This window comes from Nomia melanderi, chromosome 1 (genome assembly GCF_051020985.1).
Source record: "Nomia melanderi isolate GNS246 chromosome 1, iyNomMela1, whole genome shotgun sequence".
NCBI lineage: Eukaryota > Metazoa > Arthropoda > Insecta > Hymenoptera > Halictidae > Nomia > Nomia melanderi.
In genome coordinates, this window is record NC_134999.1 from 22,643,055 (window position 1) to 22,668,783 (window position 25,729).

The following is a 25,729-nucleotide window of genomic DNA, read 5'->3' on the forward strand; positions in this document are numbered from 1 at the left end:
TATCATGTATTATTAAATCTTATACAATTTTCTTATTAATAACATTAATCTGAAATGCTTCCTTGTAGTTAGTGCTTTTCTTTTTATTAATTTTTTCCATTGCTACAACTTGGTTGAAAACAATGTTTGTACTATATATAACGCGTGTATCATCTTCAGCTAGTGAGAAGTTGATTTTGTGATTCATGGGAGCTACGTTTGTAACATAATTGATTATTGACATTTACAATTATGATCTCTAGAATATTTGTATATAAATTATAAATATTCTTTGTTTTTTTACATTCAAATATTTTGTGAATTTATTTTATAAGTATACATCACTTTTATAATTCTTTGATTAACGTTTACTATTTCAGTGACTATCATTGTACAAGTTTTATTATAATGTGTGAGAAGAAAAATATACATCACTTTATCATAAATATGATGGTATTGATTATAAGAATTGTTCACATTTGTGCAATATGAAGTTACTTTCTAAACCGAATATTGATAAGCGACAAACAATAATGATCATAAATTTTATGTACGTGCTTAAGCTAATAATATTTAAACTAAGATTGTTTGTATTGCATATATAATAATTATAGTAGAACCTCAGTTATCAGAGAATTACTTTATGAAAAATACATAATTTGATTATACAAATATTTTGATATGAAAATGTGCAGTTATATTAGATGCGTAGTACAAAGGATATGAAACATTACAAAATTTATAAGGAGTATTGTTTCGTATCGCTACAGTTTGTAGGATTGATAATAAAAATATAGATGACCGTAGCAGTAAAGAGTGTACGAATTTAATTAAGAACAATATTATCTGTCACGCTAGAAGTATAACAGTTTGTAGATTAGGGAAATTTCAAAGTTAAAATAAGGAACGATGAAAACGACTGCATTATTATTTGAAATATTCTCTACATTTTAATACGCGTAATATATTCTTCTACAGCAAATAACCTTCCTGTGAATCAGTGTATAATTATTTACTTATGTAAAGAATTACGCAAATCGATTCAGATTATTGAGGTTCTACTGTATTATTAATGATGTGTTACGACTATATTTATTATATTTCTCAAGAAAATTGATTAATTATCAGATCTTAATATCTCTATTATGCTTTTATTTATGGTTTTAAACATACCTTTTAATTATAAATTACAAGACTACGAGTGCTAAGTGTATTCGCTGAAAGCATCATCTTATATGATTTTCAGAAATTATTGTCTTCGATTTCCTTAATTATATTCTTATGTTTCATTTTTCTGAAATATATCTTATAACGTGTATTATGATTTATAAAATCCATTATGAAAATAAGAATGTAAATAAATCAATACAATTTAAACACTTTACTGTTCCCAATTTCCTTGACGAGAGGTAAGTGTGATTCGCTGTACCGGTTACACAATTAACATTCACGTATAATATTAACTGCGAATGTAAATGGAACATTGTGTTATTCGAGTTAATCTTTCCCTATTAAAAATAGATATGCACATGACAAAATTAATTTCGCTACTTTGCATATGTAAAAATAAAGTAAAAGTTTTTTAACTTGTAACGTTTAAAAGTATTACAAAATTTGTTATCTTATTGTCATTTTGTGTATATATAAAAAGCATAATATATATAAAAACATCTAAATAATTATAAATTTAAACAGCAAATAAATAGTCAATCTTTTGTATCTGTTTTACAGTGTTAATTTATTTGTTTTGAGTTTCTGGAAAGGAATTGAAACTTGTCATTTTATTTTGCAAATATCAAAACAGTTTTAAATTGATTAGTATGCAATTTAAATAATTTACACCATGAAAAATATAAGTATGACACAAATTTATTAAAGCATATTTTAAATAACAATATTTGTCAAAGTCAAAAATGTTTATATATAGAAATAATAAGTGTAATGTTGTAAACTATTGATGATAATATAAACTGAGAAAAATAATGATATATAAATTTCCAATTCATTAATATAAAAAAAGGCTTGTTTACCATCAATTAAATAATTTTCATCTAATTTCATATTTTTCAACAAAAAATATATTTTAATATCAAGTTTCTAGATTATATTTAAAATACTACTATTTATAATAATTTCAAGCTCTATTTTCTATATTTGTCTCTAATGTTACAATATTTTAAATAACAATATTTGTCAAATTAAAAAAAGTACCAAGTTTCTATATTACATTTAAAATACTATTATTCATAACAATTCCAATTCATATTTTTTAAACATTCCAATAATAAATAATCTCTAACTTAAAATAACAATTACCTCTATCTGTATCTTAAATGTTACAATATTTTAAATAACAATATTTGTCAATGTCAAAAAAATTGATGTATAAAAATATACAAGTGTAATGTTATAAACTATTGATAATAATATAAACTGAGAAAAATAACAATTATATATAAATTAATATAAAAAGCAAAAATTTCATATTTTTCAGTATCAAGTTTCTATATTATATTTAAAATACTATTATTTATAACAATTACAAGGTCCATCATTCGTTACATATTTTTTAAACATTCCAATCTTAAATCTATAACTTAAAATAAAAACTGTAAATAACAATTACCTCTATCTGTATCTTAAATGTTAAAATATTTTAAATAACAACATTTACCAAAGTACAAAAATATCAAGTTTATAACAATTCCAATAAAATTTTCCAAACCCTCGAACAACAAATAATCCCGAAGCAAATCCGTCCACTCTCGTGCGTAAAAGTCGAAGAAATTGGAAAAAAGGCGCGCACGGTCGGTCGCGTATCTTCGCGTTTTCTCGGAGGTTTACGCCGTCGTATCTATTACTGAATAGCGTCTGTACGAAAGGGGCGACAAGTACTACGGTCGAACTATTTACTTGAACCTGTGTGCGAGTCGATTAGTGTGTGGGTCAAAGCGAAGGGGCAAAAAAGAAGTCATCCAAGGAATCACTGCCACTACGCGTAAGTAATCGGTAATCGGGTACACAACCGAAGGTCATTTCCATCGACGTCGGGGCACCCCTGGCCGCGACAGATTTCGGATTCGAATTAATCCCCGATAAACACTCGAACGTCGCCAAGGTACATTTCGCATTTTCAATCGCGCGTTCGCCCTCGCGTAATGGTAACGTTTTCACGCGTCTCGTTTCGTTTCCCTTTGTTTTGACAATGCGCCCCCGGCCGAGGCACGTCGTCGGTCAATCCTCGTAATTGTTTTCTGTTTCAGCCGAGGAACACGATCGTTCGTCGTCCCATCAGTTCTTGCAAATGGAGCACAGTTATAAGAATACCGACTGTTACTTTTTCTATTATTCCACGTGTAAAAAGGTGAGTTCCCATCGCGTGGCCCGCGCGGGCCGATCGTCTCGCCGATTTCCCCGTCGCGACCGAATTTCTGCCGTTTAATATATTCGTTTCCATATTGTTTCTGTTCCGCTCGGTCTCGTGGTTAGATCGGCCATGTTGAAGCCAAAGATCTCGCGACGTTCTTCTTTTTCAAACAGTTGACGGATTATTTATTTAAGCGTTTGTTTAAGAGGTTTTCAAGATTTCATGTTTCTTTATTTTCAATACATGTGTACGTATGTATATGTATATGTATATATGTGTATATATATATATATATACATATATATTATATATGTTATTATAATAATATGAATAAAGCGATAAAGTTTCTTTGTAATACAGATAATACATCTGCATTACAAAAAATTCACTCGTAACTTTATATAGAACCATGTAAACTTGAAACGATAGTACGTTATAAGTCCTTTTCGCACGATAAAGTTTCTTTATAATACAGATTATACATCTGCATTACAAAAAATTCACTCGTAACCATATAAACTTGTAACGATAAATATTTATGTTAATATCTTGTATGTTAACAAGTTACGAGTGAATTTTTTGTAATGTGCTGCAGTATTATCTGTATTATAAAGAAATTTTATTGTGTAAAGGATTACGTATTATCGTTTCAAGTTTATATGGTTCTATATTAGGTTACGAGTGAATTTTTTGTAATGCAGATGTATTGTCTGTATTATAAAGAAATTTTATAGTGTAAAGGATTTATAACGTATAAGTTTACATGGTTCTAAATTAGGTTACAAGTGAATGTTTTATAACGCAGATGTATTGTCTGTATTATAAACTTTATCGCATGTAAATAATTTCATATGGAACTATTACCTTGCAGTATTGACAAGTCGAATGAGCACTGCAATATTGTATGACGATCATAGTCGTATTGTATTTATTTATAGTTATTGTATTTTATAATTGTGTTTTTTAATCATGTTTGAAGGGTGATGAGTGTCCTTTCAGACATGAGCCATCTGCCTTGGGTTGTGAAACAAGATGCATATATTGGCAGCAGGGTAAATGTCTTGATGAACACTGTAACTTCAGGCATATGGAGTTAAGGGTAAATATATTTTAAGGTTTGAAACGTTCAACGAGAAGTTTGATGGAATTATTAATGGTATCTTTGTGTTGCATGAATAGAAAAATCGCAAGTCAATTCCGTGTTACTGGGAAACACAGGCTGGAGGGTGTAGGAAACCACATTGTTCGTTCAAGCATAAAAATGCTCGTACAATTACTAGTAATCCTATTAATCCAGTGAAGAATCCGGAATTAACATCAAAGTCATTATTAAATCAGGAATGGTTCACTCGTCTAGGTAGGCACATTTTATTGTATTTTTAATGTATCTTGTGAACGGACAAATTTTTGCTACCTTTGGTAATAAAACGTTTGTGTTCGCTTAATTTGTGAAGTATTCCGTATAAAAGTTACTGCCCACGTTACTTTGTATTTCTCTCATTTAAATTATCCAACGAAACTTATTTTCAAAGGAAAATCGTCATTAGATGTAGATTTGGAAATAGAACTTCAGTTTTTTTGTAAAAAAACAGTTTCTATTATGAATTACATAAACATAATGAAGTATTTAACGATGCTGTATTTTTAAAAATGTTAAATAGCATCTTGAAACTTAAATCTTCGTTTCGTGAAAAGTATACAGGATTTTTCAAAAAGTGATTCGCTTTCTTTTTTGTAATAAAGTGTATTTTAATTTCGAAAATCTTATGGGCACTTATATTATTAACCTAAGAGATGTGAGAATCAGATTTTAGTTTTTAAATGGAATTATATACTTTTTGTTGGATTTGTTATTGCATGATTGAATGAACTTCAAAATACTTATAGAAACGAATGCTGTTTAGTTCCAGTGTTTCATCCTATTTCTTTTTTATAAATATTGTACATGCAATATTTTGGAGACTGTTCAAAATGAAGTATATAATTTATAGATTTTTGATTTTTTCATTTAACCGCAAAAGAAACATATAGGTTCACTTAAAAATTGAAATTTAATTGATATATTTGGTTCTATTTAAAAGTTGTACTTAGTTGACCACAAAATTGAAATTACTCTGTACTATAAACATTTTTTGATACTAGCTTTAATGCTTTCACAGCCTGGAATATTGCATTCATAAGTCCGTTATGAATGTAATTTTTTGATATCTTTCATATTTTAAGAGGTAACGGTTTGTCCATATTTATACAGATACTAAAAATTGATTTCTTATTTATCTGCAACACTGAAGGTTAGGAAATCAAATAAATTTTTAAACAATTCCAAACAAATAAAGTAAAAGAATAATAAATGAATTGAAACATTTGTAGCGAGATGTATTTACATTTGTATTTAACTTTTCTAAAGATTGCGAAACAATTATTACCAAAGCAGCCGTAACTTGAAAATTTATCTTTACATAGATTGTTTTATTATTTTTGTGTAATAAGTTCACGCCTACAGTAGTTGCTGCACATTATGGGATACCCTGTGTATAAGAATTTGGTGTTCTATTGCTGAAATATAATAATTTGTGTAATTTGTTGGCAGATGATGGAAAGTATGATGGAAACAGCACAGAGTCAGATCAAGGTAGAGGAAGTAGCGAAGCAGGCAGTTTTATTGGCAGTCCAGCTGTTGATCCTCTTATCGTCAAATTTGAAGAAGGTATGAGGCTTTACTAGCCCCCCCGTCCATCTTTCAGCGTACATTATCTTACATCGGCTACTCTTTCCCTTCCGCCCAATTTACAAACAAATATAAATATTCCAAACGCACTCAGTATACCAAGCAATCTGACAATCCCTAATAACGTTTCTAACAGTCTCAACTTATTAAATAATATCAATGTCACGAACAATTTAAACATACCGCAGCCCAGTGTACAAAATTCACAGAGTTCTCCTTGCCACCATACGTTATCATTTTCCCATCCGCAAAGTCTGCACTCACATTCTCCTGGCCAGTCATTGTCGCCATTACAAAACCAACAGAATTCTCCACTTCTTCAACAACCACCGTATTCATCTATACATACTCGTCAAACTTCTCAACCTCAGACGTCAAGATTTCCTTTTTCATACTCCGAAATGACCTCGTATAAACGATTCCGTCGTCCATGAACTATAATTAGCATAGTTACAATACAGTAAACGAACAATGACAGATGGAGAAAGCAGATATATAAGTAACATTAAACGACAAAATGCTTTTCAAATGATGATGCGAAGTATTCTATACGTACACAAGCATGTACGATACTTTGTATGTAAAAAAAACGTTGTACTTCCTATTTTATGATATTGGTTTAATTGCAGATTATTTTAATTGATTGATCAATATAGGAATAGTACATTTCCGATACTTAATCGATTTTCGCTTGACATATTTCCCTAAAAATGAATTAATAGCAGCAAACTATTAAAAAAAAAAAAAAATGGACAAACTATATATACAAGAGATAAAGCAAACTTCAGCTGCATCAGTGCGATTGAGAAGTTATATAATATTTACAAATGATAACGGCTTTCGATAGTGTTAGAGGTATTAGTGTATTGTAAATTCGTAAAGTATTTTAAATTTCTTTTTCAATAATAAAGACTGCACTACTTCGTTTACAGATTATGATTAATTTTTGTCTCGTTTGTTCGATACTAGAACTACTAGACCGTTCAAAGTAACTGATCTCTCGTTGTTTTGATTTGTAATTATTAAAATCATAAGGATGGTCTTATTGGAAGTTATTATGTAAATTAATTTATTCGTTGAACTCTCGAAAAATGTATTCGTATAGTTGTTAAAAGAAATAACAAATTCGTCATTTTGGATTCTCAGTAGTTCTTATCTTAAAGTAATATTGAAAGAAAAAAAAAACTGTAGAGAGAAATGATGCTTAATAGCATTGTCTTTATTATTGCATAGAATAAAATCATAAAACCATATTGAGATATAAGATTTCTTTGAAGGATAGTTTCAAATATTTGTGACCACTACGCTTTAAAACTACAGTTATAAGCTGTGTGTTATTTCAATATGATTGAAAATAAGCATATAAGTTAATATATACAGTGTATTATCATTGAGAACAGAGGGATAACATGCAACATTTAGATTCGACAAAACTGTATTCGTAACAAGATTATTCACAATTTATTGGATAGCGATTAATATTCACATTTGCGAAAACACAGTATGTTACGATGTAATACTCATCACTTAGAGAAGTCAAAAGTAATTGTGTCATTTTAAAAAAGAGTAAGATCTTACTATAAACGAATGAACAAACCAAAAAAAAAAAAATACTAAAAGTAGAGTTAAAAAAAAAACGTAGATTTGAATATCAATTTTTCCAGGGGCTGCTATATCTAAACTTTGCCTGTAGCCCTCTAACTGCCTATGGCTATCTTTCTCCAGCGTCAATGCGATGAGCCTCGAGTTTTCCTGAATGCCACAATACAAAACAAGATCGAAGTATCCACACCTTTTCGTTGTGCTATATGATACCGAAATGAAAAACAGTTCTGGATAAATTAAGAAGATAGCTATGGGTCGTCGCTTTGCCACACACACACAATCTGAACTCGCACAGGTATTACGATGCCGATTCAACATCACAATAGTAGGGCGAAGAGTTTCTTTATAGGCACTGAATTTCCGAAACAGGTAAAAACAAAAAAAAAAATCATACTTTAAGCTCGACACATAACATGTTAAGAAACTAATCTCGAGGAAACGTTTGAAAATCACATTGCAAGGCGTGTATCACTCTCGCATAGTGGTACAACGAATGGTTATGCTTCGAGCTTTTCACGGTATAGCTAAAAGAAAAAAAAGAAAATTCAATTATTCCAGTTGAATACTGCCTCAGGTACGCGTGCACACGTGCTTTTATTTTTATGCAGTACTGCATATGTTGTATAACATGCGACCGATTGTAACATTCTTACTCTCTGAAAAGAAAAGTGAAAAGGAAACGAAGGAGAATACAAAGAGATATAAACAAACAAGAAAACATAATTTTACATTTAGGGCGAGTAGCATTTGATTGAATCAAATCCTACCACCCCCCCCCCCAGGGTTTAACCTGTACACACAAACAATATAATGCCTTCATATGTTTTGGCTTTCCGTAAGAATTAGCGGCTAATCGAAATGGAGCGGGGTGAACGAAGCGTACTAGCGATTGTCTTACACTTAGACGAACGAAGTTTGATATAATAATAATAGTGTGCAGACTGTTCCAGCGCGTTGTATGTCACGCATTAACGAGAAACAAATTACACGACACTGTATCCCCGCGGAGAAGCGAGAACGCTGCCTCGAACAGTGCTGCGCGCGCAGGTTAGAATTTGAGACGCTTTAAACGGAAATCCGATGAATCTTTCTTTCTTAATGAATATGTAAGTTGTGTGTCTCGAGTAGCGTGAAATTACGAATCGTTAGTGCTGAAAGTAGTCGAGACGAGTGAAGTGGGAGAAAAAGAGAGAGAGAGAAAAAAAAAACATGAAGGTGCTAGAATACCAAGTGAATTAAAGCATGAGAAATTCATAAACGTGGAACGCATCTTCGGGCAAACGGACAGACGAGTCTTTCAATTAGTGTCCGGTCAATAGAAATTTACAAAATATATAGGTACGTTCGGTTTTCTTTCGTCGAAGTTGTCCTTTTTCGGTGATCGAACGGCAAATGTTAAATGACACGAGAAAAAAGTGAGGTTAACGGCGAGAAAAGGACCGCTTTGAGCATTGAAAACAACGTTAATCGTTCGCGGGAATGAGACGGAAAAGTTTGAACAATGAAGTATAAAATTATATAATACAGATACTTTACTACGGATATAAATATATAAATATATATGTGTGTTTATATATTTACGTATTTATATATGGAAAAAAAAAAATGGAAACTATAATAGAAAGAGGAACAAGAGAAGCAGCGAGTGCTGAACGAGCTGAAGGAATTTTTAAAAGTGAAACAGGAATACGATTAAAAATAGACGTATTGCATGCGTACACAGACATATTTACATATACGTACTTTGAACGTGAAGCAAAACGCGGAAATTGATGTATAAAATAGTACTTTCGGAGTTTGGTTTCAGTCGCGTGCCGCTTCACTTATGTGTTAGTCGAAAGAGGTCTTTGTAAACCGGTTAGTGCAAATCAAGCGTTTCTGATACTAAGGTATTCTAAATCTCGGTGAAGGTGAATTGCAATATTTATTATTTTTATTAATATACATACATATATATATATATATATACATACATACATAAATATATATACTATCTGCGCCTAGATCTGCACGAAAAGCGTAAAGGCAAACTAATGTAATCCTTATTACGGGAATTTGTCAGCATGAGATATGTATTATATATCAAGTCGTTAATAATGGATTAATGGTCGAGGGACTGAGTAAATTGAACGTATATTAGAGCATTAATTGTGAATTACGGATTCAAAATAATTTCCTTCTATTTTTATGTAGACGGAATCCGAACGTTCTAGTCTTTACTGGCACTTCATTTTACTTTCTAGTGATATTTCTTTTTCCTTGTTCCACTAGAAGTAACGTTTACTTAATGGATCATGCCCGATACTCACGAGATCAACAAGCGTGACTTTAAATCTCATGATAACGGAGAGAAAGATTTCTCATTGTATTCCTTTAATATGGGCCGCTTTACCTCCCTTACTCTTTCTTCTAACGTTGTACCCCATTTATCTTCCTATTCTTCCTCATCGTCTTTGCCATCTCCTTTGATTGCACGCTTCTTGTTTCCATTATTTCTTGTTGCTTTAACAGTTGATCGCTTTCCTCACTTTTCACTTGCCTCTTTTCCTTCTCACTCGTGGTCTCCTCATTGCCTTATCCTTTCTTAGTTTCACCTATTCCTGCGTGGACTTTATTTCCTCGTGTGCCACTGCTTCTCTCACTTCTTTCCTCTTCCCTCGTATCTCACATCCTTGCCTCTTCCACCTCATTTGTCTCTTCCCGTGACACCCTCTGCAGCTCAACCCCTTCAGACCTGACACATTACAACATACACTGTTCTACTGTTAATATCCGATAAAATGTCCAAACTATCACAGGCAACGTACACCTTACACTCCAATCTATTTCCTTTGGAGAATATACTACCATTTTCTATTCACAGTACATACCATTACTGCATTGAATAGTCTCTTGTTACTAGATTAGTACAAAATCCTCTACGATAATCAGGTCTGTAGGGGTTGTCCAGTCGAGACACTTGCAATTCCAACGTCAACAGTTTCTCAACACTAGAATTACCGTACAGATCAAAATGACTCCTGATTTCTTCTGTTACAATTACTGGAAAAGCACAGATGCATAATTTACTAATACTTATACTGAAATAAACTGACTTTTCCAAATTTCTTTATAAAACTTGTGTACTTATTAAAATTTCAATTGACTTATTTTCAGTGCTTGGTAGTTCTAGTGTTGAACCCACGTTTATCAGTGGTTCCATTGAGAGGAGCCTCCTAATTTGCCTTCAGAAAGCTTTCCACATTTACTCATTCAACACTTTCCAGTTGCTCCCGCCCTCTGGCGTTCCTCCACAGCCCACTCCACGCTCACCGTCCGTTGCAGCGAACCTAGCGCTGGCCACGCCCTAGGGGCGGAACCAGCCCCAGCCAATCACACAGCAGCTCGCGCGGGGAGGACGTGCCAGGACGAAAGTGCCAGGTTCCGTGCAACGGACGGTGTTTAACCCTTTGTCCTATGATATCTCGCATTTGTGCTTGATAGACCTGCTCTATCGTCATTGATTGGACGGATAATGAAAAGAATTCGATACTTATTTTGTAGCTACGTTTACTCTGAAGCTCGAGGATTGATAACAGACGAGTAGCGCTTTACTTGTGTATTTCGAATTCGATTGAGAGTTTCCATCACGAGTCCGACTGGATATTATAGCAGAAGGGGTTAAAAGAGACCTCCCTCGCGGTTCCTCTGTCGCATTTCACACGTGACTCGTGGCAGCTTGGAAAGGAAAACGAAAGATTTCGTGTGATCGCACCTAGATCGATCAGTCGGGGAAGGAGGGGACGAAGAGAGAGATCGTGTGTATTATATGAAAGTGTAAAATTAGAGTACGGTGTTCGTCTGTATTCTCCCCTTGTTTCTGCTGCATAGAACTTGCCAGGGAACTCACTACTCACGGGTCTCGTGGATTCGTTCAATGTGATATAGCACACACACACACACACACACACCACACATGAAGCCAGAAAGTACAGTGAACCGATTATTTATAATCGTAGGCCTTCGATGATTGAACTTGCCGTGAGGACACCTTTCGTTTACCTAGAAATTAAGAGAAGGCCGACACGAACGTGTCTTTTTATTCGGATCACTTGGAATCCCCGTGGCTAGCCTATTGTTATAAACAAACGAATGTTCAGAGGAGAGTGTTAGGCGTAAACTATTTTCCAAACCCGAGGAGTCGTCTCTCGGTCGAGAAGAGAAAGGGAACGGCCTGTAACGCGTGTAACTTCCTCGAGGGTGCGTGTGTGCGTGGGTATACGAGAGGAGATGCTGTGTGCGAGCTACGTCGGCCGCAGCGGACGCGGTACTCGTGGCGCAGGGGCGGAGCCAGTCGCCGAGCCAGTCGCGCGCCACAGTCGACTGTGCGCGCGGGGAGGGCGTGGTCCTACGAGTCCGCCCACTCGGACGGGAGTGCCAGGTCCCCTGCGGCCGAGGTACCTATGACAGTGCTTCGCGAGGAATGAAAGGGATCAGCTGGACTCGTGACCTTAGTTTCTTTCGTTGGACGTTCTGTTCGTACCTTCGCTATTTGTGGACGCCACCTGTCAACCCTTTGCGGCCGAGCACTGGCACAATCACTTCTAGCTTCTGTATCTAAATTCCAATAAGAGTGTGTAGTTTTTTCTAGGGCGTCCGAGCGACTCAGCTTTTTATGGCGAGGCTTTCCAACGGTTCAGACGGTCCTCGTCCGCAAAGGGTTGAAAGGGCAATTCAGCATCGACGTTGCAATTGTAATCACGAACGTTACACACCGAACGCTTTAATTAAGGAACGTTCTCGTCTCCCCTCGGTTTGTCTCTCTTTTGTTGAATATTATTCTTCGGAAGCTCCTTTCTGTTCCACCAATGTTCCCTGTTTTCAACGATTCGGCTCGATCCCCCGGTACCCGGTACCGATCTCCAGTTTCTCGTGTGTCCAGCTGCAATCATTGTCCTCGGTGCAGAGGACGGTCCATTCGAATGATTTCATCCATCGATTATCTTCCCGTTCTATTTTTCTCCTGTTATTGTTACTGTTATAATTTCCGGAGACTCATCGATTCCGCTCACGACTGCGACCATCGTTGAGCGACCGGCTCTTGCGAGGCCCGCCGAGCGACGACAGTTTCGACCCTCCTCGCGCCGTCCCGATGACGGGAATTGTCGTCGCGCCGAGTGCGCGCGCGGTTCGTCCGGCGATCCGACAGCGAGAACACGCGTCCTCCTCGAGGACCGATTATACGCGACTCGATGTAAACCAACGGAGACGACGCTTCTCGGGTCCCGATAGACCCGATATATCACGGAGAGGGATGAGATGCAAACGCCGGCGCGACAGCGACTTGCGTTCCGTTCTACGACACTGTGTTACTCCTTTGTAATCGAGGACCGTAGCCGGGACAAATGCAATTGATCGCCGAACAGATCGTCTCGGATCATCTCGGCGACTCGATGATTTTGTTCCGATTATGGTTGCCTCTCTTTGCACCGGTCCGACACTTGTTGATATTTTTTCTTTTTTGAACGTGTTAGTGAAATTTATTTATCGAATGTAAAACGAAATGATATTACAAATACTTTATAATAGTAAATTGATCAACAAACACATCTACTCTGGTTGCATTTGTGATTTAATGTCCCTGGAGGGTAGGCGGTAGGGCTTGGGCTGGTTTTCCGTTGTCGCGGCTGAGCACGAACTGAACGAACGTTTGGGAGTCCGTCGACGTTGTCGAGGGCAGAGGTGGGATTTGTAGTGACGGTTGTTTGAATTCCACAGAAATCCGGATACTGGTGTGCCATCTCTTCTGCTACTCGGTGTCTTGGGCTCGGTGTGGCTCGATGACGGACTGGAGAGTGAATACAGTGAGGGAAGGAGATAGATACAGGTCGAAGAGGTGCTACGTGTGAAGTTTAGATATGGAATGAAGGATGTTTTAGTTGAGGGAAATTTGATTTTAACTTGTTAATTGTACTGGTGAATTGCTGAGATTGCGCTGATTAAAATGAGCACAAACACGATGGGAATCGGACCAGGTTTATGGATTCGGTGGAAACGGACCTTTAAGTTCGTTAATTACATGAAATTCCTGAAACTAGTCCGATTTACGTCGTGTTTGGACTCATTTTAATCAGCGCAATCTCAGCAGTTCATTGACACTACATTTGAGAAGGTAACGTTAAAATTACTGCAATTGAAATTTTCAATACTCGATGCTCAACGGACTGTGTCTATCTCACTTCCACTCACTATATCAATTCTCTGCCTTCGTCAGGCTGCGCTCGAGTCAATTCGTGGAAGCAAATAGCTTCCTCCTGTGTTCTCTGCTCGGTTAAATTCCAATACTGGCAACCGAAATTGTGAAATTTAAGCGAACATTACTGTAATGCATTCTCTAGCGCATCGGTTGCTCGTGGCCCAGTTTCAGGTGATATTAAACGAGCAATATAAATACATCAGGGAGTTTGGGAAAGGAATTTCTACTGCAGTGTCTTATTCGTTAATGAGATTACTTTATTAATTAAGAAATATAAGAAATTTCTCATATGTTAATGGAATTATTTTATTAACTAAGAAATAAGAAATTTCTCATAGGTGAATGGAATTATTTTATTCGTTAAGAAATATAAGAAATTTCTTATTCATTAATGAGATTATTTTATTCATTAAGAGACAGTAGTTACTTCTTATTAATTATGAATAAGCTATATAAAATGTTTAATTATATATGGCTATAATTTTGGGGCTGAACTGATAATAGTATTGCAAAACGAATTTATTGAAATTGCATTATTGATATTGCAAATTGAAATTATTGATAATTTCATTACGTTATTATTCATTTTACAAACTATATAAGAATATCATTAAAAGAGAATCAATTGTTGGCACAGAGGGTCATAGAAATTTATATTATCAAATTTTTGTGTACCTAATTTATTCCTGAAATTTTGTTCCTTTGCTATAAATAAATTTGTTGATAATAATAGTCAACTTCTTCAAGTATATCATTGAAACTATTTGTTCTTTGTTTACTATAATAGTATAAAAATAGACGGGAAAATATTATGAAACCAAATTACTAAATTAAATGTAATTATTATAATTTCTTTAATTAATCGTTATTCCGTTACGGTTGATTAATGAAAAAATTCTTGTTTTCTCACACTTTTCAGTTATTTGGTTTCAAAGTATGTGTCCCATGAATTGTGAACATGAAAGATAGTGCAAAAGTTAATTAATTAATTCGATACTATTATTTAATTGACGCTATATTTCTATTTATAATCAGTGCCATGATGATAGTTTACTTTGCAAGCATTCAAATAACGACAAAGCTTTTGAAAAATTATAAATAAATTCCTGTATTTGTACAGATACAACAATAATGATAATTCCATTATTTAACACTAAAACTAATTGGTTCATTTTAGAATTTTTACTTTGCAAGTATTTAAATAACAATAAGCTTTTAACAAATTGTTAGATAAAATCATGTATTTCTACAGATTGGCCATTTTATAATGTTTACTTTGCAAGTATTTAAATAATAATAAGCTTTTAACAAATTGTTAAATAAAATCATGTATTTATACAGATTAGTCCATTTTAGAATATTTACTTTGCAACTATTTAAATAACAATAAGCTTTTAACAAATTGTTAAATAAAATCATATTTCTACAGACTCCTTCATTTTAAAATTTTTAATTTGCAACTGTTTAAATAATTATAAAATAAAATCATATATTTCTACAGATTGGTTCATTTTAGAATATTTATTTTACAACAATTCAAACAACAACAAAGCTTTTAAAAAATACAAAATAAATTCCTATATTTCTACAGATTGGCCACTTTAAAATGTTCACTTTGCAACCACTCAAACGACGAGAAATCCTCTAAAAAACCACAAAATAAATTCCTGTATTGACACAGACAAAAACAGTTCACCCATCGAATCTCGAGAAACCTGATCTAATTTTCGAAGTGTGAAAATACCTCTCAATCGATTCTCGGGGGAGCCGAACAAGGAATAGATAAGCTCGCCTATCGAACGTTCGCAGGCCAGACGGATTCTGAGCTTCGTCAGTTAACACTATCCTCTAAGCCGAGGTCGCAGCTAAGCGGGGCTACAGAGAGTCTAGTCACGAGCGAAAATACAAAGGGAGAATACCTCCGAGGAGACCGCTAAAAAACGATTCTCTTGGATTCCGACTAAAAACGGTTCCGCACTAGAAATGGAGAGCTTCCCGGCAGAAGAGCTTGAGAGAAAACCTTGAAGGCAAGCGCAACGAGGAAAGCGAATCGCAAAATAAAGGATCTGGGATATCGATGAAAGTATTGGAATTGTACTAAGCCAGTTGTTAGACCTAGCCTTTGTCCAAGCGTGTTCGAATCAATCCCCCAAAAAATCCGTCACTCGAAAAACCAAAAAAAAAGTCTAAATTACACACTGAACAAGAAATCAAATTCAGGCGAGAGCCAGCAAAGAGCCTAGCTAGATCAGTCCCGAAACGCAAGACGGCCGAGGGCAGTGTCCGCCGAGTATCTCTTCCCACGAGGTTCACTTAGATTAGTGGCAGCGGATAGAGGCCGAGAGAGAGGACGGCGGCGCAGCAACGGCGCGCGACGGCCGAGTAACATATTCTTGCATTTCGTCCTGTTTCTTGCAGAGTCGGACAATGAAAGCGTACCATCGCCGGTAAAGCCGCAGCCGAGGGTGCCTTACTGCAAGACCTACGAAGAGATCAGGCTGGAGGAGATCCAGGCCGAGAGCGCGGCGTATTACTCGTACCAGATGGAAGACCATCGGGGCGTGGTCAGGCCGTGCGAGCCCGCGAAGCCTCCGGCCTGCCCCCGAAACGGCGACAAGAGCCTGAACTTCGAGGTGCTCAGCCTAGAAGAGATCCGCCGGAGAAAAAGGCGCAGAGAGGGCGTGGCAAACTCGGGATCGCCCAGGGACACGTCCACTGACACGCCCACGGACACGCCCAGGGACACGCCCAGGGGAGTGAAGCGGACGCTGGAGGAGTGTGACTCCGGCAGGTGCAAGGTCAGGGGTCATGGGACCGTCCTGACCAGCGCGCCGCCGGTGAAGCTCAGGAGGTCCCCTAAGAGGATCACTTCCGACGAAAAGTGCCGCAAGGATGAGGCCTGCAAGCCTCCGGAGAACGTCGAGGACGGTTGCACGAAAGTTGGCCTGCAGAGGCTGGGCCCCGAGGAGACGACAGTCGCCAAGAGGAACGTGGAGGTCAGGCTCTGCGACAGCAGCACTGACGAGGACCAGAGCCTGGTGGAGACCAGCGAGGAGAGGAAGGCTGGCAACCAGGCCAAGGACGTGGCCTGCGATAGCCTGTTGAGTGTGAACGAGGAGGACTACTTGACGCTCGACATGGCGTCCGACGATATTCTCAAGGACATTGACGCGCTCCTGAAGGAGAAGACCTCGGTCTGAGGACGGAGGCTCTAGGGGGTGGGTAGCTTCTCGGGGCTGCCGGAGCAGTGAGTGCTGGGAGACGGTTTTTCCATGGGGAGTGCTGGGGGATAGCTTGGCTTGGGGGGTGGAGTTCTGGTTCAGTTGGGTTGTCGGTTGGCGTCTGTGATTGTAAGAGCCGGTTTTAGTTTCGTTGCTGTTGGACGTGGGGAATTCCCTTGACCCTTTGCACTCGAGAGGCGACTGTAGGGTGATAGTTGATTGGAGGTAACGAAATTGTGAAATGAAAACGAGTCGAAATCAGTGTATGGAATTGTTAGGACTAGTCTGATTTCCAGCGTGTTTCGGCAGATTTAATCAGGGGAGTCTCAGTATTTTAGTGGTACGATTGAGAAGGTAAGGTTAAACGTGCGGTGAAGAAAATTTCAAGTGCAATAATTTTAACATTACCTTCTCAAATGCAGTGTTAATGGATTGTTGAGGTTGTGCTGGTTAAAATGAGTCCAAACACGATGGGAATCGGACTAGTTTTACGAATTTCATGTAATTTTCGAAATTAAAGGCTCATTTCCATGAAATCGTTAAAACTAGTCCGATTCCCATCGTGTTTGAACTCATTTTAATCAGAAGAATCTCAGCTATCTATTGGTACTACATTTCAAAAGGTAAGGTTAATCGTGTAGCCAAGAAAATTTCAATTGCAATAATCTTAACCCTACCTACTCAAATACAGTGAATTTCTGAGATTGTGCTGATTAAAATTACTCCAAACACGGTGGGAATGGAACTAATTTTACGAATTTCATGTAATTTTCGAAAGTAAAGGCTCGTTTTGAAGAATATCCTCGAGTGCAAAGAGTCGACACGTTTTGGATGCCATGGAGGTCACCGGTGGCCTCGACGAATAATGATTCATTTGATTATACGATGATTAGTTGAAAACTTTCCTGTATTATAAGTAATACCACTTAACCCCTTGGCGTACTATTTACTTTCGCTAAGCTCGTGCAATATTTTACTGCAGTTTGGAAGAAATGCACGAAAATTTTCCATTCTACTTGAAGCGGAAATTTCATTTGGAGGTAATAAATTGATAATAGCAAAATAGTCGTTTGCTTTGATCCATGGGTAATGAACAACATTGATTGTTGGTTAATTAGTCTAGAAATCTTCATCACGGGTCTCACTCGTCATTGTACAAGTCGGTTTTCCGAAATTAATATTAATATTAATAATATTAATAATAATAATAATAATAATAATAGTAATTTGTAAATATTAATTATTTTGTAAAAAATACTTGAGTTCCGTTCGGAGAGGATTACAGAAAATTAAAAACTCGTTCCTTTGATGGGTTCTAATTAGTTATTATTTATTAGAACAATTTACATTATTTTGATTTTCTATATTCATCTCGACAAAATGTTAACCCCTTGCCTTATAATAACACGTGAGACTCATAGTGAAGGTTTTAAACAATTAATTAAATATTACTCAATTATTGTGAATACGAATGAAATATCCTTCTATTAACAATTATTATAATTTAAAGCATAGGCATAGAATATAAAATTTGTCTCTTTTTTAAATAAATTATTAATGCTAAGTAGTTGTTGATCATAGTTGAAAAATAAATAGGGCAAGGGGTTAATGCGTTCGCTACCAATGTTACATTTGTGGCGGTCGTAATTATATATTTTACATAATGAGAATGAAATTAACCCTGTCGAGAGGCAAAATTATAAATATTATTTTTAATTTTTAATTTTTTTAATATTGAAGGAAAATAGTTTTGTTACCTAATTCATGCAATTTATTGTTAAATTCATTTTAACAATCTTGTCATTTAATTTTCTGTACGTCTAATTGGAAATTATATAATATTTCAAGTGAAAAACTTTCAAGTGCAAAGGGTTAATGCTGTAGATTATTATTATTAAAAATTATAAACTGCATTATATTTAGGAACTCAGTGACTCGTTTCAGTTTCAATTTCAATTTAATAATTTATTTAGAAGATTTATTAGATGAAAGAAAATATAATTAAGGAGACCATCACTGAAATAAACGCTGGTAGCGAACGCGTTAATGAGTTTTTGATTTTGAAATTTTTCCTGCTGATTAATCGCGAATCAACACACAGTTGACCTGTCCGTGGAATTTAGTTCGAGAAATCTCTTTTGCTCGCAATAGAACGACAAAATCAAGTGTATACTGTCGTTGCTGGGAAGTTGGCACTCGTGACGTCACAGGCGCGGATACAGTCGCTCCGAGAGCTCCAATCGCGAGTCAGAAACGGCGCCCCGTCGCTCGACCCGAGTACCATGTGCCAGCGCCTCGGCCAATCGCGTACCACAAGCGAAACGTCGCGTGGAGGGGGCGTGCTCCGTAGAATCCGACCACTCGGACGAAAGTGCCAGGTTCCGTGCAACGGACGATACAGTGTTTAACGTACACTCAATATTTCAAGGCCGTACCTTTGCATTAATCGCAGCGACACATCGACGCGACACGGACTCGATTCCGAAAACGATCTGACCGGAACTTTTGAACGCTACTGTACGTGCGAAGAGGTTAAATGTCTCGTTTCATTTAACTTGTCTCGCGAGGGGGAAGAGAATATAATCAAACGAACCGTAGAGCGTGGCGAGCTATGCTGCACGTGTCTTTTTATCGGTCACACGACTGCTCGTGTTCCACTGCTCCTTAGTGTACTCCCGCGTCGCGCGACGCTAACGAGGGAAACCCGTAATTCTACAATTTTAGAATATTTTCCTTTGACTCCTGATAGAAGTAAGCTCGGTCACGCGTTTTGATTCAACTTTTTCACCCTGACGTTGAAGAATTTCCTGTTGTAGCATTTCGTTGAACTGTTCATTTTTTTTTCTTTTCGGAGAAAGATGCATTTTCGGTTGACATGTTTAATTGACGTCACGTGTACATATACATACGGATACATATGTATTTAATTCGAAGCGTTTGTAACTGTTGATACACTTGTCAGGCGGTTTGAATATCATTGTAACGTACGCCATTGTGGTGGGCCCTTTTTCTCGTGAGTACAGTATCCCCTCGATAAGAGTCCATGGTCCTTCAGTGGTTTCGCAGTTGCAGAGTTCTCGGAATTTTTTGGGTTGGATATTCAGTTTTGTCGGGGAATTCGAGGAAAACGTGGATATTTATAAAAAAATGAGATATTTGTTAATATAAAATATTTATTATATGGTTTGGTACAACTGTTTGCCATAATTTTAGCAAAAGCTTATAAAGGATGAAGGTATGTTTTCAAATTTCAAATTCATAAAAATTTTGCTGACAAGACTGTTTGTTCAACTGAGAAGTTGGAAAAATGAAAATAAAAATTTAGAAGTTAGTGTCAGTCGACTTAATTTTATTCAGGCTAGAGAAATTAAAATATCTGAAATCATTCGAACTGAAGAGAGACATTTTGACCAAAAGATTGTGTGCCTTTAAACGAGGAATTCATGTAAACAGATTATCTTGAAAACCATCCATTTGTTCGTGTGATTTATAAAAAACGTTCGTGTGTAATGCATTAAATTGCACACTGTTAGAAAATAAAAATAATGCTAACAATATTAATAGAAAATAAATAAGGAGGTCCAGAGGATGATTCATTTGTGCTAGTTCTGACGCTCGAAAGAAAATTTTTATAGTGTTACCTAGGTAGTAATACAGTAATGCTCGTTTAAATTTAACAGTCTGAGGTCCCAGCAGTGAAATTTAATCGAGCAGAAAAAACAGGAGGAAGCTATTTGCTTCCATTGACTCGAGTACAGCCTGAGGAAGGCAAAGAACAGATTTAGTGAGTGGAGGTGGAATAGATAATCGAGAAATTTCAGTTGCAGTAATTTTAACGTTATCTTCTCAAATGTAGGGCCAGTGAATTGCTGGGATCGTGGTGATTAAAATGAGTCCAAACACGGTAGGAATCGGACTAATTTTATCGATTTCATGAAAACGAACCTTAATTTCGTTAATTACATTCAGTTGACAAAACTAGTCCACCTAGTGAATTTGTGAGATTGTGCTGATCAAAATGAGTCCAAACACGACGTAAATCGGACTAGTTTTAGGAATTGCATGTAATTTCCGAAATTAAAGGCTCGTTTCCATGAAATCGAAAAAACTAGTTCGATTTACGTCGTGTTTGGACTCATTTCAATCAGAAGAATCTCAACATTCCATCGGTACTATAATTGAGAAGATCAAGTTAAACATGTAGTAAAGAAAATTTCTATTGCAGTCATTTTAACCTTACCTTCTCAAATGCAGTGTTAATGGATTGTTGAGATTGAGCTGATTAAAATGAGTCCAAACATGACGTAAATCGGACTAGTTTTAGGAATCGCATGTAATTTTCGAAATTAAAGGCTCGTTTCCACGAAATCGAAAAACTAGTCCGATTTACGTCGTGTTTGGACTCATTTTAATCAGCTCAATCTCAACAATCAATTAACACTGCATTTGAGAAGGTAAGGTTAAAATGATTGCAATTGAAATTTTCGTCATTGCGTCTTTATTTCGATGCTGGAGGGACTACGTCTATCCCGTTTCTGCTCATTGCATTCACTTTCTGTCCCTGCTACTGGGACCACGTTGAAATTTAAGCGAGCTCCCTGTAGTCATATTATTAAGAAAATCCTAGTAACGATATCATTATACGAAAGTCCACAAAGCATGATCACAGAGAGGGAATACTGTACCATATTACGTCAATTTTAATTACTCGCATTTACAATTCACTTCAATTGCAACTTTCAAGACATCCATTTTCCAAACTACATTTGTCTGTCATTTAAATGATAATCTAGTAGAATGAAAAACTGAAAAGGTATTCCTTTATTTGGAACACAAGTTCTCGAAGATATCACACAAAATAATCAAAATTATTCCTACGAGTATTTTTACGGATAATCGATAACTTCTGTTATCAACAAATTATCGAAATAAGAGAAACCATTCAAGGAAAAGTGGGAAAATTTTTTGGAAGAGTATATTGAACAATGAAAAAAATTTGAAAAATAATTCTTCGTGTAAATTAATTCTTTATTTCAGAAAACAATGCGTTAGTTTTAATATGGTTCTTCCTTGCGTATTTTTATTAATTACTCAGCACTTAAGAAAGTATATTTATGTATATAAAAGTAACGTACGTAAACCAGTAGCAACATGCATAATATTTTAGTAGTCGTTATGAAAAGTAATTTTTTAAAATATTTATAAACAATTAAGTGGACGAATGTAACACAGTCGATTATTATAAAAAAAAAACATTATTGTCTTCGTCGGAGCATTGAATTTCTTCTATAAATTTTCTTCGATTGGAAGGAGACTATGTTCTGTGACTCAAGCTAATTTGTAAGTTCTTATTGGATTACGAATATTTATACATTTACAGTACACGTGAGGAAATATAGAGAACTCTATCAAAGTTTATCACTGTTTTGATTTTAGTTTTAGTTGAAAGGAAGGAACCTTGTAAAAGGGAAAGAAACTGAGATTTAATTTTGTTGAATTTGTATAATTATTCACAGATTAATTAATTGTAGCAGGAATCGTTAACAAAATGTAAAAAAAATATCACACTCGTTAATGAAGCGTTGTACTTTGCAGAGAATTAGTATTAATGTCATGTATGTATTGTACTAAATTTTATTATGAAACTAGCATTAATCACTTTTCCTTAATTATCATATCGAGATCACACCTAATTGACAGTTCGATTGTCATCAATTTTATTTTGCATCATTTTCTATGAATCTGGATATTACCTTGTATAATTATTATTTAATAATTTACTGTGCATACCATTATCGATAAATTACTAATTAAACACTTAGTTATCCAAATTTAAAAAATTATACTGTATAATTAAGTAAAGCTTCTCAACTTGAGAATTAAAAAAATAAAAACATTTTAATTAGTACATAAAAAATGAGCAATTTTATGAGCACCGTTTAATTTCAGTAGGAAAAATACAATTCAACCATAAGATCCCATAAAAAATTCTTTTGTATTGGACTGAAAGGGGGTAATGATAAAAAAAATTTTTCATTAATTTTGGAACAGTTCAATTAATATTAAATATAAAATGTTCCAATGCTTATAGGTCAAACGAATTTCCTACCATTCGAGATGTGGTGGTTAGCACATACTCATTTAATAAGTAGAACTACATTGTTAATTAATTTAATTTGTTTTAATTATTGTTTTTTATATTTGCAATTCGTATACCTGAGCGAAATATAGTTAACCTCTTGCCCTATGATTTATTTCTCAACTATGATGGATATAATTACTTTGTTGTAATTAATTAGTCATTAATTAGTAATTAAGCAATTAATTAGCAATCAAGTAGTTAATTAGTAATTAATTAAGCGATTAATTAGTAATTAATCAATAATTAACTTACTAATTAATAATTCAGTAAAAATTAGCAAATTTATGGGCACATTGTATCCTCATAGTTAGTCTGTAGTACAATTGATTACAGAATAATTAATTTGAATTCAAAAGAATTGAGTAATGTTTATGTTTGTTATACTTTGTTTAACATTCTCACGAGTCTGATGTGTTATTATAAGGCAAGGGGTTGAGATTGGTAAGTAAGTAACAAAGGGTTGGAAATTATTGTTACATTGGTTCCAGTTCCAGAAACAGTTAGAAGAAAAGAAATTGTCAGTATTATTTCATTAATACGTTAATTAATAAATATAAATCACTTTTAAGTTTTTTAAGAACAAACTAATTATTATTGCTTCGTGGTACTAAACAACAACGAAATTTATTTCCAGCATAATTTATTTAAAATATGCAATAACCTAAATAATCTAAAAATTCACTTAAACATATTAGTTAACAATTAATTAAACACTACAATTTTCTAAAATTCCAAAAATCGAATGAACAAAAATAAACTAAAGAATCTAAAAATTCACTGCAATATATTAGTTAATAACTTGTCAAACACTACAATTTTTAAAAATTAAAAAATCGAGTAAGTAAACTAAATAATAAAAAAATTCATTTAATCATATTAGTTAACAATCAATCAAACATTACTATTTTTAAAAACTCAAAAAATTGAGTGAATAAACTAGTTAATCGAAAAATTCACTGAAGCATATTAGTTAACAATTAACGAAAAACTAAAATTTTTTAAAATTAAAAAATCGAGTTCATTGATTACGCCAATGAGCTCACAATCTTTTCGTTCGCTAACTTCAGTTCTTCTAACTGTTTCCCACGGAATCTTACTTTTGGAACCATTTCAACTGTTGTTTATCAAATAATTATAAACAAATATTTGGAAAAAGAACAGTGCTCAAATTCGAGGGATTTTCATTTCACACTATTCACCCTCGACCACCATAAGGAATGAAAGGAAAGTGGGGGCTCAGGGATTTTCCCGATTAATTATATACTTTTTTTTTAATTAATTAAGCAATTATGCAATTTTAAGTGCAACGTTATTAGCCCATTTGCATTCAATCGTTACAAATGTTAAAAAATGTAGAATACTCCAGTTTTGGGTGCAAATGGTTTAGGTTAACAAAATAAAATATTAATAAATAATGGTTAACAAAAAAAATGTTAGTTGCTATTATGTTGGCACGTTCGTTCAGTTCATGTTCGATTAGAAACAGAGCGAAGAAGAATTTAGGTGGTTCAAGATAAATCAGCTGGATAAGCAGGATAAGTTAATTCTGCATTATCGACCGTTGTCGATAAACAATTTTTTTTTTATATTCCTACCCGCCATTTTTTCGATTAAAAATATAGGTTAAGTTCAAGTACCTTGTCATATTAAAGCTGTATAAAAAAAAGTATTAAATCGGAACAAATATACGATTGTTACATTTGCAAATGACTTGTCGTTTTTTTCCTCTTTTGTTTAAATAAAATAAGTATTTTTCATAGACCCCTTTGTTTAGATCTTAACCTCTTAAGTGCCAAGGAACCAAATATCACTGCTTCACGCACTTGCGAAAAGTGTTATTAATAAATGTTTTATTAATTTTATTAACAAACTATATTTATACAATAAGTATTAATAAACATTTTATTGAACAAGTAATAAAGGAAATTTGGCATACTTTTTTTATCGTGTAAAAATTGTATGGAATTTAGAAAAAAATTGACCGAAATATAAATTTTAGAATCAAATATTTGTTTAAAATTATCTGGCATTTCTCGAACATAACAATTTCTTTTGGCACTGGAAGGATTAAGGTAGTTTAGTTCGTAAGGTATGAATGGACCGTGAAAATGATTTGACGTTAAAGTAGCGTCCGTTGCATGGAACTTGGCACTTTTGTCTAACTGGGCAGATTCCCAGGCACACGCCTGATTGGCCGAGCCGCTGACGACCATCAATCGACTCTCGCGACGGAGAGTGGGGAGCGCCGTCCTGGACTCGCAATTGGATCTCTCGCAGCGACTGTCTCCGCCCTATGACGTCACAAGTGACAAGTTCCATGCAACGGGCGTTATTTACCAAATTATATTATATTTTCAACATATCACTAATCGAGTCGCAGAAGCTAATGCGATTTTTTATACCTATTTTGCATAAACAATTGACACAATTACAACTATTTGCTCCATTTATA

The 25,729-nt window shown here is 35.0% G+C and overlaps 1 protein-coding gene across 4 annotated transcripts; it reads left to right on the top strand.

Moving 5' to 3' along the window:
* Window positions 1-2,818: 2,818 nt before the first annotated feature.
* On the top strand, window positions 2,819-24,987 carry LOC116433265 (zinc finger CCCH domain-containing protein 11A). 4 transcript variants are annotated; one of them, XR_012999800.1, is made up of 7 exons: window positions 2,819-2,977; window positions 3,243-3,343; window positions 4,326-4,445; window positions 4,526-4,703; window positions 5,937-6,053; window positions 16,333-21,326; window positions 21,595-24,987. XR_012999800.1 is itself a non-coding variant. In XM_031991177.2 (6 exons), the coding sequence occupies exons 2-6, from the start codon at window positions 3,284-3,286 to the stop codon at window positions 17,112-17,114; spliced, it is 1,257 nt and encodes a 418-aa protein (XP_031847037.1). In that variant the 5' UTR covers window positions 2,819-2,977; window positions 3,243-3,283; the 3' UTR covers window positions 17,115-24,987. The 4 variants fall into 4 exon arrangements, 3 of the variants coding, with proteins under 3 accessions (XP_031847037.1, XP_031847038.1, XP_031847039.1); XM_031991177.2 differs by having other exon boundaries at window positions 16,333-24,987; XM_031991178.2 differs by having other exon boundaries at window positions 2,834-3,097; window positions 16,333-24,987.
* The last annotated feature ends 742 nt before the right edge of the window (window positions 24,988-25,729 follow it).

What these genes read in the sequence shown, in the direction of transcription:
- LOC116433265 (XM_031991177.2), top strand. Translation starts at nt 3,284, where the DNA reads ATGGAGCACAGTTATAAGAATACCGACTGTTACTTTTTCTATTATTCC. An exon ending in TCAGGCATATGGAGTTAAGG is followed by an intron (nt 4,446 to 4,525) that starts GTAAATATATTT and finishes TTGCATGAATAG; the next exon opens with AAAAATCGCAAGTCAATTCC. An exon ending in TATCGTCAAATTTGAAGAAG is followed by an intron (nt 6,054 to 16,332) that starts GTATGAGGCTTT and finishes TGTTTCTTGCAG; the next exon opens with AGTCGGACAATGAAAGCGTA.